General features: G+C 44.6%; 1 protein-coding gene across 2 annotated transcripts in view; it reads left to right on the top strand.

The window, feature by feature from the left end:
* Positions 1-13,188, top strand: part of LOC129828035 (ecto-NOX disulfide-thiol exchanger 2-like) — a 226,361-nt gene that overhangs the window by 151,132 nt on the left and 62,041 nt on the right. For both annotated transcript variants that reach the window (XM_055889449.1, XM_055889448.1), the window contains one exon: positions 7,973-8,131. In XM_055889449.1, the coding sequence (XP_055745424.1) occupies positions 7,973-8,131 (159 nt within the window). The remainder of the gene's footprint in view (positions 1-7,972; positions 8,132-13,188) is intronic.

Genomic DNA, 13,188 nt, shown 5'->3' with positions numbered 1-13,188 from the left:
AGCGAGTTATGGTTTTAGAACTGTGTTGGAGAGGAAAACTCTGTGGTGTGTGTGCGTGTGTGTTTTGTCACTGAGGGCCTTGAGCCATTGGAGCTGCTCTTAGTGCTGTTACCTTATTAGAGGACTCTCTCTCCCGCAGCTGCATTGGTATCATACCAACATTGCCAGCAGGTTGGGCTGTAGTCAGGTTTGCTGTGTAGTAGTGGGATTGGGGTTTCGGGGTGAGAGGGCTGTACTTATGAATCACCTGGAGAAACAGCTGTTCCGTAGCTTGTTATCGCTTTCTCCCACCCACTCTCTCCATCTCGATTCCTCTCCTCTGTCCCCGTTGTCTCTCTCTCCCTCTTCTCTCTCCACTCTCCCTCTTCTCTCTCCACTCTCCACCCCTCTCTCTCATCCTCCACCGCTCTGCTCTGGAGCTCAAATTATCCAACAGCTTCATTACTGCCATCTCTATACATACACTAAATACATTTAAACTCAGATTTTCACAATTCCTGACATTTAATCCTAGTAACAATTTCCTGTTTTAGGTCAGTTAGGATCACCACTTTATTTTAAGAATGTGAAATGTCAGAATAATAGTAGAGAGAGTGATTTATTTCAGCTTTTATAACATTCCAGTGGGTCAGAAGTTTTTCTCCTGACAGAGGTGGTGTAACTGAGTCAGGTTTGTAGGCCTCCTTGCTCGCACACGCTTTTTCAGTTCTGCCCACAAAGTTTCTATTGGATTGGGGTCAGGGCTTTGTGATGGCCACTCCAATACCTTGACTTTGTTGTCCTTAAGCCATTTTGCCACGACTTTGGAAGTATGCTTGGGGTCATTGTCCATTTGGAAGACCCATTTGCGAAAAAGCTTTAACTTCCTGACTGATGTCTTTAGATGTTGCTTCACTATATCCACATTTTCCTCTCTCATGATGCCATCTATTTTTCAGTCAGGCAACCGTGACTTTCCGAATGGAAAGGAGTCATACGCCTACGTTGAATCCCTCTTCTTGTGCCTCCATTTGACATTTCGAGGGTTATGCTATAGGGGTTACCGACCGACCGACCGACCATCATCAACATCGCTGACTTTGGAGTCAAGCAAAATCGACTGAACGCGAGTCAATGCAACGAAGTCTGAGGTAACGTTAACCGGTCATGACTGTTGTTGACTAGGCTAGCGTTAGACACTGGACAACTTTGTTGCAACTCTAGTTGAAGGTAACTAGCTAATTGCATTGGAAGTGTTTTGTGTAACACCCCCAGCAAATAACGTTAGCAAGCAACTCAACTGCAACTAGAATTGCAACAGTTTATCCGCGTACCCCTGTTAGTAGGTAGTTAACTGTAGCTAATAAAGCTTCCACCTCAGATAGTCAAGTACTGTAATACATTTTGTTGACAGATTTGTTTTTGGAATGTTTTGTTAGCTCCACCTCATTTAGCTAGACTGAAGTTGACATAGCTAATGTTTGCTGAAAAATAAGTGTCCCTGTATTTGCTGTGAGTGTGTGCGTGTGTTGACAAAGCATACAAGACAGGAAGCTTGTTAACGCCAACTGATATATTTGGGTTCAGTTGTCTTAACTAAATGTTTTTCTTTTTTCAGGATGGCATCTTCATCCCTGAAAAAGTTTTCATCCTGGAGGAGAACGCAGGAGGCAGAGGAGGTACATGCAAATCCATGTTTTTTCAAGTATATGCAGTGATTCTTGAATATAACTATATAACTTAATTGTTTTCTACCAACAGGGAAGAACGGTTAGTACAGCATGCCAAATGGACTCCTGGGTCCCAGAGTGTTCCTGTGCTGCGGCGGAGAAGAGGTCCACCGGGACCATCACTAAAGAGCTCTGGGCCCAGCTAGATTGTGTTCACAACCATTAGCATACAACTGAGTCCTGCCCCTATACTCCACAGATGGAGCTGATGGAGAGTGAGATCAGTGAAGACCCACAACTCGCTGTATGAACCTGAGAGCTCAGAGCCACAATCATCACAGTGCGAACCGAGATATACTATCGATCACTTTGGGGGAGCGGGCTGGTGTTCCGAAAATGGAGAAGGAGCAGGCCATTCAACAGCGAGTTAAAAGATACACACATCCGTAAAGGGAATCGGGGTGGAATTGTTTTTCAGCTGATTTTGTTTAACCCGTTTCAACCCGTTTTTAACCTTGTCCCAATGGATGTGCTACCTTGTCCTGGTACTGCCGTTTCGACTCTCTCTCTCAACCTATGAATGCTCAGCTATGAAAAGCCAACACCCCAGGAGCAAATGTCAGTTGAACTGTTGCACCCTCTATAACCACTGTGGTTATTATTTGGATGTAAAAAGGGCTTTTGTAAAATACATTTGAGTGATTGATTTTTTGCTGTCCTGGATGCTGTGTATTCACTAACTGTCTGAGTGATGGGACATTGTTATAATATCTGTAACATATTTTTGGGTGTATTTAATCTGCATCTTAACTTCTTAAAGTGGCAGTTAGCAGTAGGAGTAATAACAAAGTGTCTCCCTGTTCCTCTTTCGGTAAAAAGCTGAGAGATGGGGCTGGAGAAATGTAACCCCTCTTAAATTCAAAGACAGAGCTATAGATGCAAGGACTGACCATCCATGATATCAACATTGTAATCCTGTTACTGTGATCTGTTTCCACTACCATGTACCCAGTTCGCTTTGGATAAAGGCATCTGCTAAATTGCATATCTTATTAAAGTCTCATTTTACTCTGCCAACTAGCTGCCCAGTGTAGTTACCATTCCTTTCCACTAGATGGCAGCCAAAGCTAGTTGAAGTCACTACTCTAACGACAGGGACACGGGATTAGTTTTATCTTCAAAGCAAGTTCATCTGGTTACGCTTGAAGCTGTTGTTCTAGTGGACAAGCTAACAAATACTATGTTTTACATAAGGCGCAGGCATAGATTTACTAAATGAACTGGTTTTATTCAAACTTTTATTCAATGCCTGCTTTTGGGTGTGGGCACCTTATGGAAGAAACAACACACGCAGGGATGAGACGCCGTACACCTCGTCCAATTCTCCCTTGTGACCATAGCTTGAAATGGCGATAAACTGCCAGCCTGTATGCTGTAATACATCACCATCCAGACAGACTGACAGGAACCTCTGACTGGATGTAATACATCACCAGACAGACTGACAGGAACCTCTGACCTGGATGTAATACATCACCAGACAGACTGACAGGAACCTCTGACTGGATGTAATACATCACCAGACAGACTGACAGGAACCTCTGACCTGGATGTAATACATCACCAGACAGACTGACAGGAACCTCTGACTGCATGTAATACATCACCATCCAGACTGACAGGAACCTCTGACTGGATGTAATAGAGTCACAATCCGCTGGGATTTTGGGCTGTATCGCCACCATTTCTCTACAACACACACACACTCCTACTCTTGCCATTATCTGGCAGATGCTCTAGCTGAGGTGTTTCAGGCGGCATGTCTGTGTTGTTACTGCTACGAGAACAAATGATTTGATCTGGGGCAACGATCGGCTCAAACATGAACGGCTTCAGTAGGTTTATTGGCTCCCTAACTAACATGATTTAATTCTCTGTAATAAACTCATTCTCAGACTCGGAGCTACTCTGTAAATTCAGCCATTTTGGGGAGTTCCAAAATGTTCTCTCCTGCCAGTGACGCAACAATGCCAATATGGCGATTTACAGTAGGCTGCCTTTCTAAATCCTAGTGTTTCCGTTCCCCTTTAAACTTCACTTTTGATTAGATGTATTGGCTCTCTGGTAAGCAACACCACCTGCCACCAAGTCATTGCATCATCAGTCTTTCTAGAGCCAAGTATACTGAACAAAAATATAAATGCAACATGTAAAGTGTTGGTCCCATTTTTCATGAGCTGAAATAAAAGCTTGCAGAAATTTGTACAAAAATTGTATTTCTCGTAAATTTTGTACACAAATTTGTTTACATCCCTGTTAGTGAGCATTTCTCCTTTGCCAAGATAATCGATCCACCTGACAGGTGTGGCATATCAAGAAGCTGATTAAACAGCATGATCATTACACAGGTGCAACTTGTGCTGGGGTCAATAAAGGGCCATTCTAAATTGTGCAGTTTTCTAACACAACACAATGCCACAGATGTCTCAAGTTTTGAGTGAGTGTGCAATTTACATGCTGACTGTAGACATGTCCAACAGAGCTGTTGTCAGAGAATTGAAAGTTAATTTATCTACCATAAGCCGCCTCCAACGTCGTTTTTAGAGAATTCTGCAGTACATCCAACCGGCCTCACAACCACAGACCACGTGTAACCAAGCCAGCCCAGGACCTCCACATCCAGCTTCTTCACTTGCAGGATTGGATGAGGAGTGGCGTGCTCAGGAATATTTATGTCTGTAATAAAGCCCTTTTGTGGGGGAAAACTAATTCTGATTGGCTGGACCTGGCTCCCAAGTGGGTGGGCCTGTGCCCCTGCCCAGTCATGTGAAATCCATAGATTAGGGTCTGATGAATTTATTTCAATAGACTGATTTCCTTATATGAACTGTAACTCAGTCAAATCTTTGAAATTGTTGTATGTTGTGTTTATGTTTTTGCATAGATACTGGAAGATCAGGCTCAGTCAACTTACAGAAATAAAATGCTGTGCGGGGACGGACGTGGTACTGAAGAGGTTCCGCTGTGAGGATATGTTGTTTTATGAGGACGGGGTACTGTAGAGACTCCACTATAGGGGCATGGTACCGTGCGGGGACAGGCTACCGTAGAAACTCCTCTATGGGGACACGGTGCCTTGTGGGCACATGGTACCGTAAACCCTCCACTGTGGGGACATGGTGCCTTTTGGGGACATAGCTTGCCTTGTGTAAATAGTTGTGTTAGGGCCTCTTCTAGTCCTTAAAGGAGAGAGCATGCTTGCTTATAGGGACAAGGCTTCCGTAGAGTCCCCACTCAAAGGACTTGTTGTCTTTCCAACTGCAGAATCTCTGCAATATATGACTTGATGTTCTATATTCACAGCGATGATGTCATTGATTTGTTTGTTTGGATTTTGAAATAGAGTTGTGAGTTCTCCAGACACACTGCTGTGTATGAGGAAGATGTGTGGACAGACCAAGCTAGTTGTCAAGCCTGATGCATGTTAAACACCCACAGGGAAGCATTTAGTCTGCAACACACACGCACTCATACACACCCACACCCACACACTCTTCTCTGAATTGATTTAGCCTGACAAACACACCCCTCTGAATACATAAACAGGCTCTAGGGAGGGTTCCCTGGGGACTCATACAGTTCTATCTTTTATATCCTCAACAATCACTGCCCCCTTCTAACACACACACACACACACACACCGGGTGTATATAGTCTTACTGTCATCCCTTTTTCAACTATTTATACAATATACTAACTAATAGAAGCAGCAGACAGTGAAAGTAGCTAGCAAATGTTTTGTTCTCATAGGTTTGTATCTGATAATATTCCTATTATACTAGTAGAAGCAGTGGATATAAGGAGCTTCTTGTGTTCCTGGCTCGAACATTTATTTACCTGAATAAATACTTAAGAAAAAGAAAACCCTTCCAATTTTAATTTACTCTTGGCCCTCTGTGTCTCTGTAATTGCTGACTTAGTGTTAAGGAGCTGTAGTGGTTCCCAGGTGTGCAGCCAGTGCTGTTGGCAGAACGAGGACTGATAGAGACACCGAGAGTGAGATCTGTAGCTGCGCATTTATAGGCTGAGAGAAGTAGGCGAGTTTTCTGATAGAGATACAGAAGTGTGCTGTGTATTCAGGCTGGAGAGGACTAGAGAGAGGGAGATCTTTGGCATAGATGAAGAGAGAGGGAGTTCTGTTTTAAAAGTGTGGAGGAGATTGAAAGAGCATCTCTGATAGTGATTTAAAGAGATACAGTATGTTAAGTAGAGAAGATGTCTGGCAGCACATTGAGACTGGAGACTGCCTCTGTTCGTGTTCTAGGTGTTCCGACCTGCTCGCCTCATCAGAAAATTTTACCCAGCATGCCTCATTGCAGCTCCCTGTGTCACCCTTCCTCCCTCCACCCAGCACCCACTCTGCTGGAGGGGTGGTTTACCCTGAAAAATAGGGGGAGGAAGGGGGGAGAGGAGGAGGATAAAGGGAGGACTAATGTGATGTGTTGGATGGCCAGGAGGTATCTCTAGTCAAATGTCACATTTTTTTTCTGGCTGGACTTTTGATTGACAGGCAGCATGAAATGTAATGACCTTAAACAAACCTCTTGGAAGCTGATTGTTTAACATGGAGGGACAGGACTGTGGCATGTGTGTGTTGGCGAGCGTGTGTGCATGCTTACGTGAAAAAGAGAGAGAAGAGGAGAGATGAAGAGACATAAAGATGGAGGGAGAGGGAAGAGAGATGGCGAGAGAGACCTTGTGTGGGTGGAGAGAATAAAGTTCTCCACTGATGTTTCTGTTCAAGAGGAGATCCCTGCTCTCTGTGTCTCTACAGAGTTTTACCTCTGACTGAAAGAGGCCTGTTTCACACTGAATATAGTGTTTTTGTTAGTGTGTGGGTGTTTTCAACCGAAGATGTTGAAAGATGTGAAACTTCAATTCGGGGGTTGAGTCTCCATTGTTCTGTCTGTACAGAGAATCCTGCTGGAGCTACTGTAGCTGAATATCCCTGAGAAGAACAGCTCTACTGCATGTGTCTGTCCTCTGGCTCTCAATGGAATTGGACACGCACACACACACACGCACACACGCACACACGCACACACTGGAAGGAATAAGGAAAAGGCAGCAGCGAAATGATCAAACCAGCCAGCTAGGATTGTTTTCTTCAGCACTGTTTCCATTTCCTCAGTGTCAGGGTACTAAGGGGCAGTTATGAATCAGCTCACACCTGTGGGCCTCACTCCCTCATTCAGAAAAGGACCACTTCCACTCCTCTCTGAGACCCACCAGAGAGCTCCTCTGTGGGCCTCTCAACCAGCCCGGAGACCAGAGCTGCCACTGAGACTGGCCTTGGTATTCAGCAGACACAGAGTCCGCTGCACCGCTCCCTCCCTCCTCTATTTCTACTCCTGCCATCACGTCACCTCTCCTCTGCCCTCGCTGGTCTGGGGAAGTCATTACCGCGGCATGAATACAAGATGTGAGGTCATCAATAACGGCCACAGAGAGGGATTAAGCAGACCTAGACGTCCGGTTACTGTCTTCTCCTCTGATTGGTCCAGCTACACGTCTGGCGTGTGACCCCCCCTCTCTTTGTCATCCTTCATCCTCATTTATACCTTCCTCGCTCACACACAGAAAGCTGAAATTATTGAAAAGCTTCCTTGTCTCACAAAGTGGGATTTAAACATAATTTACATAGAGGTTAAAAAGTGGTACTTTGTTATACTCTTTCAGTTTTGTCACTGTCAGGCCTCACATTGTGGTCCATCACACACACGCACACGCACGCGCACACGCACACGCACACGCGCACGCGCACGCGCACGCGCACGCGCACGCGCACGCGCACACACACACACACACACACACACACACATTTCTAAAACCCTCTGCAGATACATAGCTAGTGTGTCTGTGCGTGCGAGTGTATCCAGCTGCAGTCTAAATCAATAGTCCCCTACCTGTGAAGGAAGGCTGGTTCTTCGATCCATCTCTCTCTCTCTCTCTCCAGACAGAACATTAAAGGTCAGCCAATCAGCAACAGAGAAGAGCGTCAGTAGAATCCCATGTAGCCGTAGTGCCACTTTAAATATGCAGGATGTCTGAATTTTCTTTTATTGATGAGAGCATGGATTCAGTTATTTATAAACTGTTTGTGTTTCACCATTGTTGACAGAACCTCCACAAAGTGCTCAAGGAGAAATGCATAATGTCAAAATGAAACATGAGGATGGAATAACACACATAGAAAAACACATTTCCACAGGTATTAGTTCATCCCACATTGACATTTTCATGTGTGTGTGCATCTCCTTCAGATTTCGACTCGGGCCTTGGCATGATGACGGGCATCGCTCCCATGAACCCCATGATGCCTGGCCTTGGTTACGTACCCCCGCCCCCCCTTCCCCAAGATCTGCCCATCGTCAAGGAGATCATCCACTGCCAAAGCTGCACCCTCTTCCCCCCAAACCCACGTAAGTCTATTTCCCTCTATTTAACTTTAGCCGCAACCCGCTACAAATCTATGGAAGTGATTGGGACAAACAAGCAATGTTTATTTTATTATGGCCAAATCCCCTTTAGATAACATCAAACCAAATAATTAACTTTACAAATTGCACAGTTATCCCTATCACTCCCATGGGTTTTTAGCCAGTGGCGGCTAAAATTAGCTGAAGTTTGTAGTGGCTGTTTAAAGAAAACCGAACCATGGATTTCAGTTTCTCCTGGTCCATAGACTACTTTCAGGGTGAGAAACCATCTGACATTAAGTTGTAAATTACTGAACTTCCCCTTTAATTAAGACATAATATGCTTACTAAACTCAGCAAAAAAAGAAATGTCCCTTTTTCAGGACCCTGTCTTTCAAAGATAATTCGTAAAAATCCAAATAACTTCACAGATCTTCAATGTAAAGGGTTTAAACACTGTTTCCCATGCTTGTTCAATGAACCATAAACAATTAATGAACATGCACCTGTGGAACGGTCGTTAAGACACTAACAGCTTACAGATGGTTGGCAATTAAGGTCGTAGTTATGAAAACTTAGGACACTAAAGAGGCCTTTCTACTGATGCTAAAAAAACACCAAAAGAAAGATGCCCAGGGTCCCTGCTCATCTGCGTGAACGCAGAGGACTACAGATGTGGCAGGGCAATAAATTGCAATAAATTGCAATGTCCGTACTGTGAGACGCCTAAGACAGCGCTACAGGGAGACAGGACGGACAGCTGATCGTCCTCGCAGTGGCAGACCACGTGTAACAACACCTGCACAGGATCGGTACATCCTAACATCACACCTGCGGGACAGGTACAGGATGGCAACAACAACTGCACGAGTTACACCAGGAACGCACATTCCCTCCATCAGTGCTCAGACTGTCCGCAATAGGCTGAGAGGCTGGACTGATGGCTTGTAGGCCTGTTGTAAGGCAGGTCCTCACCAGACATCACCGGAAACAACATCGCCTATGGGCACAAACCCACCATCGCTGGACCAGACAGGTCTGGCAAAAAGTGCTCTTCACTGACAATTTGCGGTTTTGTCTCACCGGGGTGATGGTCAGATTTGCGACTATCGTCGAAGGAATGAGCGTTACACCGAGACCTGTACTCTGGAGGGGATCGATTTGGAGGTGGAGGGTCCGTCATGGTCTGGGGTGGTGTGTCACAGCAACATCGGACTGAGCTTGTTGTCATTGCAGGCAATCTCAATGCTGTGCGTTATTGGGAAGACAACCTCCTCCCTCATGTGGTACCCTTCCTGCAGGCTCATCCTGACATGACCCTCCAGCATGACAATGCCACCAGCCATACTGGTCATTCTGTGCTTGATTTCATGCAAGACAGGAATGTCAGTGTTCTGCCATGGCCAGCGAAGAGCCCGGATCTCAATCCCATTGAGCCCGTCTGGGACCTGTTGGATCTGAGGGTGAGGGCTAGAGCCATTCCCCCCAGAAATGTCCGGGAACTTGCAGGTGCCTTGGTGGAAGACTGGGGTAACATCTCACAGCAAGAACTGGCAAATCTGGTGCAATCCACGAGGAGGAGGAGATGCACTGCAGTACTTAATGCAGCTGGTGGCCACATCAGATACTGACTGTTACTTTTGATTTTGACCCCCCTTTGTTCAGGGACACATTAATCCATTTATGTTAGTCATTGTGTCTGTGGAACTTGATCAGTTTATGTCTCAACCGTTGAATCTTGTTATGTTCATACAAATATTTGCACATGTTAAGTTTGCTGAAAATAAACGCAGTTGACAGTGAGAGAACGTTTATTTTTTTGCTAAGTTTATGTCCCTTTTCTTACCGTGTACCTTCTCTATTACTTGAGTGCTGACAATGACTGAGACCACCTCAAAGTTCATCTATCTCCTCACAGTTAATTTATGCAACCATAAGCATTATCTTCTCCCCTCATGCATTGTAAATGCTGCTAGACTCCAGCGGTCTGATCTAAAATGCAGACGAATTAAAAGATTTCAAGGTTTTCCAATTGACTGAACTGACCCATGTAAGCTCTGGAGGGCCATATCGACTCCATATTTCAATCTGACAGCATTTAAACTCTCCAGCCAAGAAGAACGTGTCATGGGTGCACGCACACCTTGTAGAGACAGACTAGGGCTGTCAACGAATAAAATAAATCTTTGTTGACCGAAAGTCGTATATATATAGACACACCCTGTGTTTTAATAAAATAAACGATATGCATTGAGCTTGTCTGATGCTTTAAGCTTACTGTTTGATGAAATAAGACACAAATAACTCAAGAGGGAGCCAGAGATCTAGAGGAAGAAAAAGACCTTAGCCTGACCCCACCATTCTCCTTTTGCCATTACTCTCCTGAAGTTGCCAGTAATAGGCTACATGAGGAGTTGGCAACCTTTCTCATGTGGAATGCCAATTTATTTTACCATTTATACCGATCTGTGTGCCAGTTACGGTTTTCATATGCTCATTTTCGTGGAACAGTTTAATTTCATATACAGTTGAATTCGGAAGTTTACATACACTTAATGACTCCAGGTTGGAGTCATTAAAACCCGTGTTTCAACCACTCCACAAATGTCTTGTTGAACTATGGTTTTGGCAAGTCGGTTAGGACATCTAATTTGTGCATGACACAAGTAATTTTTCCAACAATTGTTAAAAGACAGATTATTTCACTTATAATTCACTGTATCACAATTCCAGTGGGTCAGAAGTTTACATACACTAAGTTGACGGTGCCTTTAAACATCTTGGGAAATTCCAGAAAATGATGTCATGGCTTTAGAAGCTTCTGATAGGCTAATTGACATAATTTGAGTATATTGGAGGTGTACCTGTGGATGTATTTCAATGTCTACCTTCAAACTCAGTGGCTCTTTGCTTCACATCATGGGAAAATCAAAAGAAATCCGCCAAAACCTCAGAAAAAAATTGAAGACCTCCACAAGTCTGTTTCATCCTGGGGAGCAATTTCCAAACGCCTGAAGGTGCCACTTTCATCTGTACAAACAATAGTACGCAAGTATAAACACTATGGGACCACGCACCCGTCATACCGCTCGGGAAGGAGACGCGTTCTGTTTCCTAGAGATGAATGTACTTTGGTGCGAAAAGTGCAAATCAATCCCAGAACAACAGCAAAGGACTTTGTGGAGATGCTGGAGGAAAGAGGTACAAAAGTATCTATATCCACAGTAAAACGTGTCCTATATCGACATAACCAGAAAAGGCCGCTCAGCAAGGTCGAAACCACTGCTCCAAAACCGCCATAAAAAAGCCAGACTACGGTTTACAACTGCACATAGGGACAAAGATCATACTTTTTGAAAAAATGTCCTCTGGTCTGATGAAGCAAAAATAGAACTGTTTGGCCATAATTACCATCGTTATGTTTGGAGGATAAAGGGGGATGCTTGCAAGCCGAAGAACACCATCCCAACGTGAAGCACGGGGGTAGCAGCATCATGGTGTGGGGGTGCTTTGCTGTAGGAGGGATTGGTGCACTTCACAAAATAGATGGCATCATGCGGTAGGAAAATGATGTGGATATATTGAAGCAACATCAAGACATCAGTCAGGTGCTTGGTCGCAATTGTGTCTTCCAAATGGACAATGACCCCAAGCATACTTCCAAAGTTGTGGCAAAATGGCTTAAGGACAACAAAGTCAAGGTATTGGAGTGGTCATCACAAAGCCCTGACCTCAATCCTATAAAAATTTTGTGGGCAGAACTGAAAAAGCTTGTGCGAGCAAGGAGGCCTACAAACCTGACTCAGTTACAGCAGCTCTGTCAGGAAGAATGGGCCAAAATTCACCCAACTTATTGTGGGAAGCTTGTGGAAGGCTACCCGAAACGTTTGACCCAAGTTAAACAATTTAAAGGCAATGCTACCAAATACTAATTGAGTGTATGTAAACTTCTGACCCACTGGGAATGTGATGAAAGAAATAAAAGCTGAAATAAATCATTCTCTGTAATATTATTGTGACATTTCACATTCTTAAAATGAAGTGGTGATCCTAACTGACCTAAGACAGGGAATTCTTACTCTGATTAAATGTCAGGATTTGTGAAAAACTGAGTTTAAATGTCTTTGGCTAAGGTGTATGTAAACTTCTGACTTCAACTGTATAGGTAGGGGTATCGTGACTAGCAGCAGTGTGTGTGCGGCGTCAGTATGCATTTGTCTGTTGTCGTATTTAGTGTGTGTTGGCGTATTTAGTGTGTGTTTTGGAATGTAAGTATGTGTGGGTAGAATCCCAAAAAGGAGCAATGCAGGTAGCAATTTGATTTGCTATTTAGTAGTCTTGTTTTGAAGTCTTATGACTTTGGTGTAGAAGCTGTTCAGGGTCCTGTTGGTTCCAAACTTGGTGTGTTGGTATCACTTGCCGTGCGTTAGCAGAGAGAACAGTCTGTGGCTGGAGTCTTTGACAAATTTCCATCAAAGACAAAAATCGCCTGGTATAGAGTTCCAGAATGTCAGGAAGCTCGGCCCCATGGATGTACTGGGCAGTACGCACTACCCTCTGTTGAGCCTTGCGGTCGGATGCCAAGCAGTTACCATACCAAGCGATGATGCATCCTGTCAAGATGCTCTCGATGGTGCAGCTGTATAACTTTTTGAGGATCTGAGGGCCCATGCCACATATTTTCAGAGGCATTGTTATGCCCTCATCACAACTGTGTTGGTGTGTTTGGAACATGATAATGATGTGGACATCGAGGGACTTGAAGCTCTCGACCCACTCCACTATATCCCCATCGATGTAAATTGGGGGTGTGCTCGGCCCTCCGTTTCCTGTAGTCCACGATCAGTTCCTTTGTCTTACTGATGTTGAGTAAAAGGTTATTGTCCTGGCACCACACCTCCGTAAAGGCTGTTTCATTGCTGCCGGTGATCATGCCTACCACCATCGTGTGGAGTTGTGTGCGGCCACACAGTCGTGGGTGAACAGGGAGTACAGGATGGGACTAAGCATGCACCCCTGAGGGGCCCCCATGTTGAGGGTCAGTGTGGCAGATGTGTTGT

Source organism: Salvelinus fontinalis, chromosome 29 (genome assembly GCF_029448725.1).
Source record: "Salvelinus fontinalis isolate EN_2023a chromosome 29, ASM2944872v1, whole genome shotgun sequence".
In the NCBI taxonomy this organism is placed as follows: Eukaryota; Metazoa; Chordata; class Actinopteri; order Salmoniformes; family Salmonidae; genus Salvelinus; species Salvelinus fontinalis.
The sequence above is the reverse complement of the archived record's forward strand: the minus strand, read 5'-3'. Positions and strand labels throughout refer to the sequence as shown.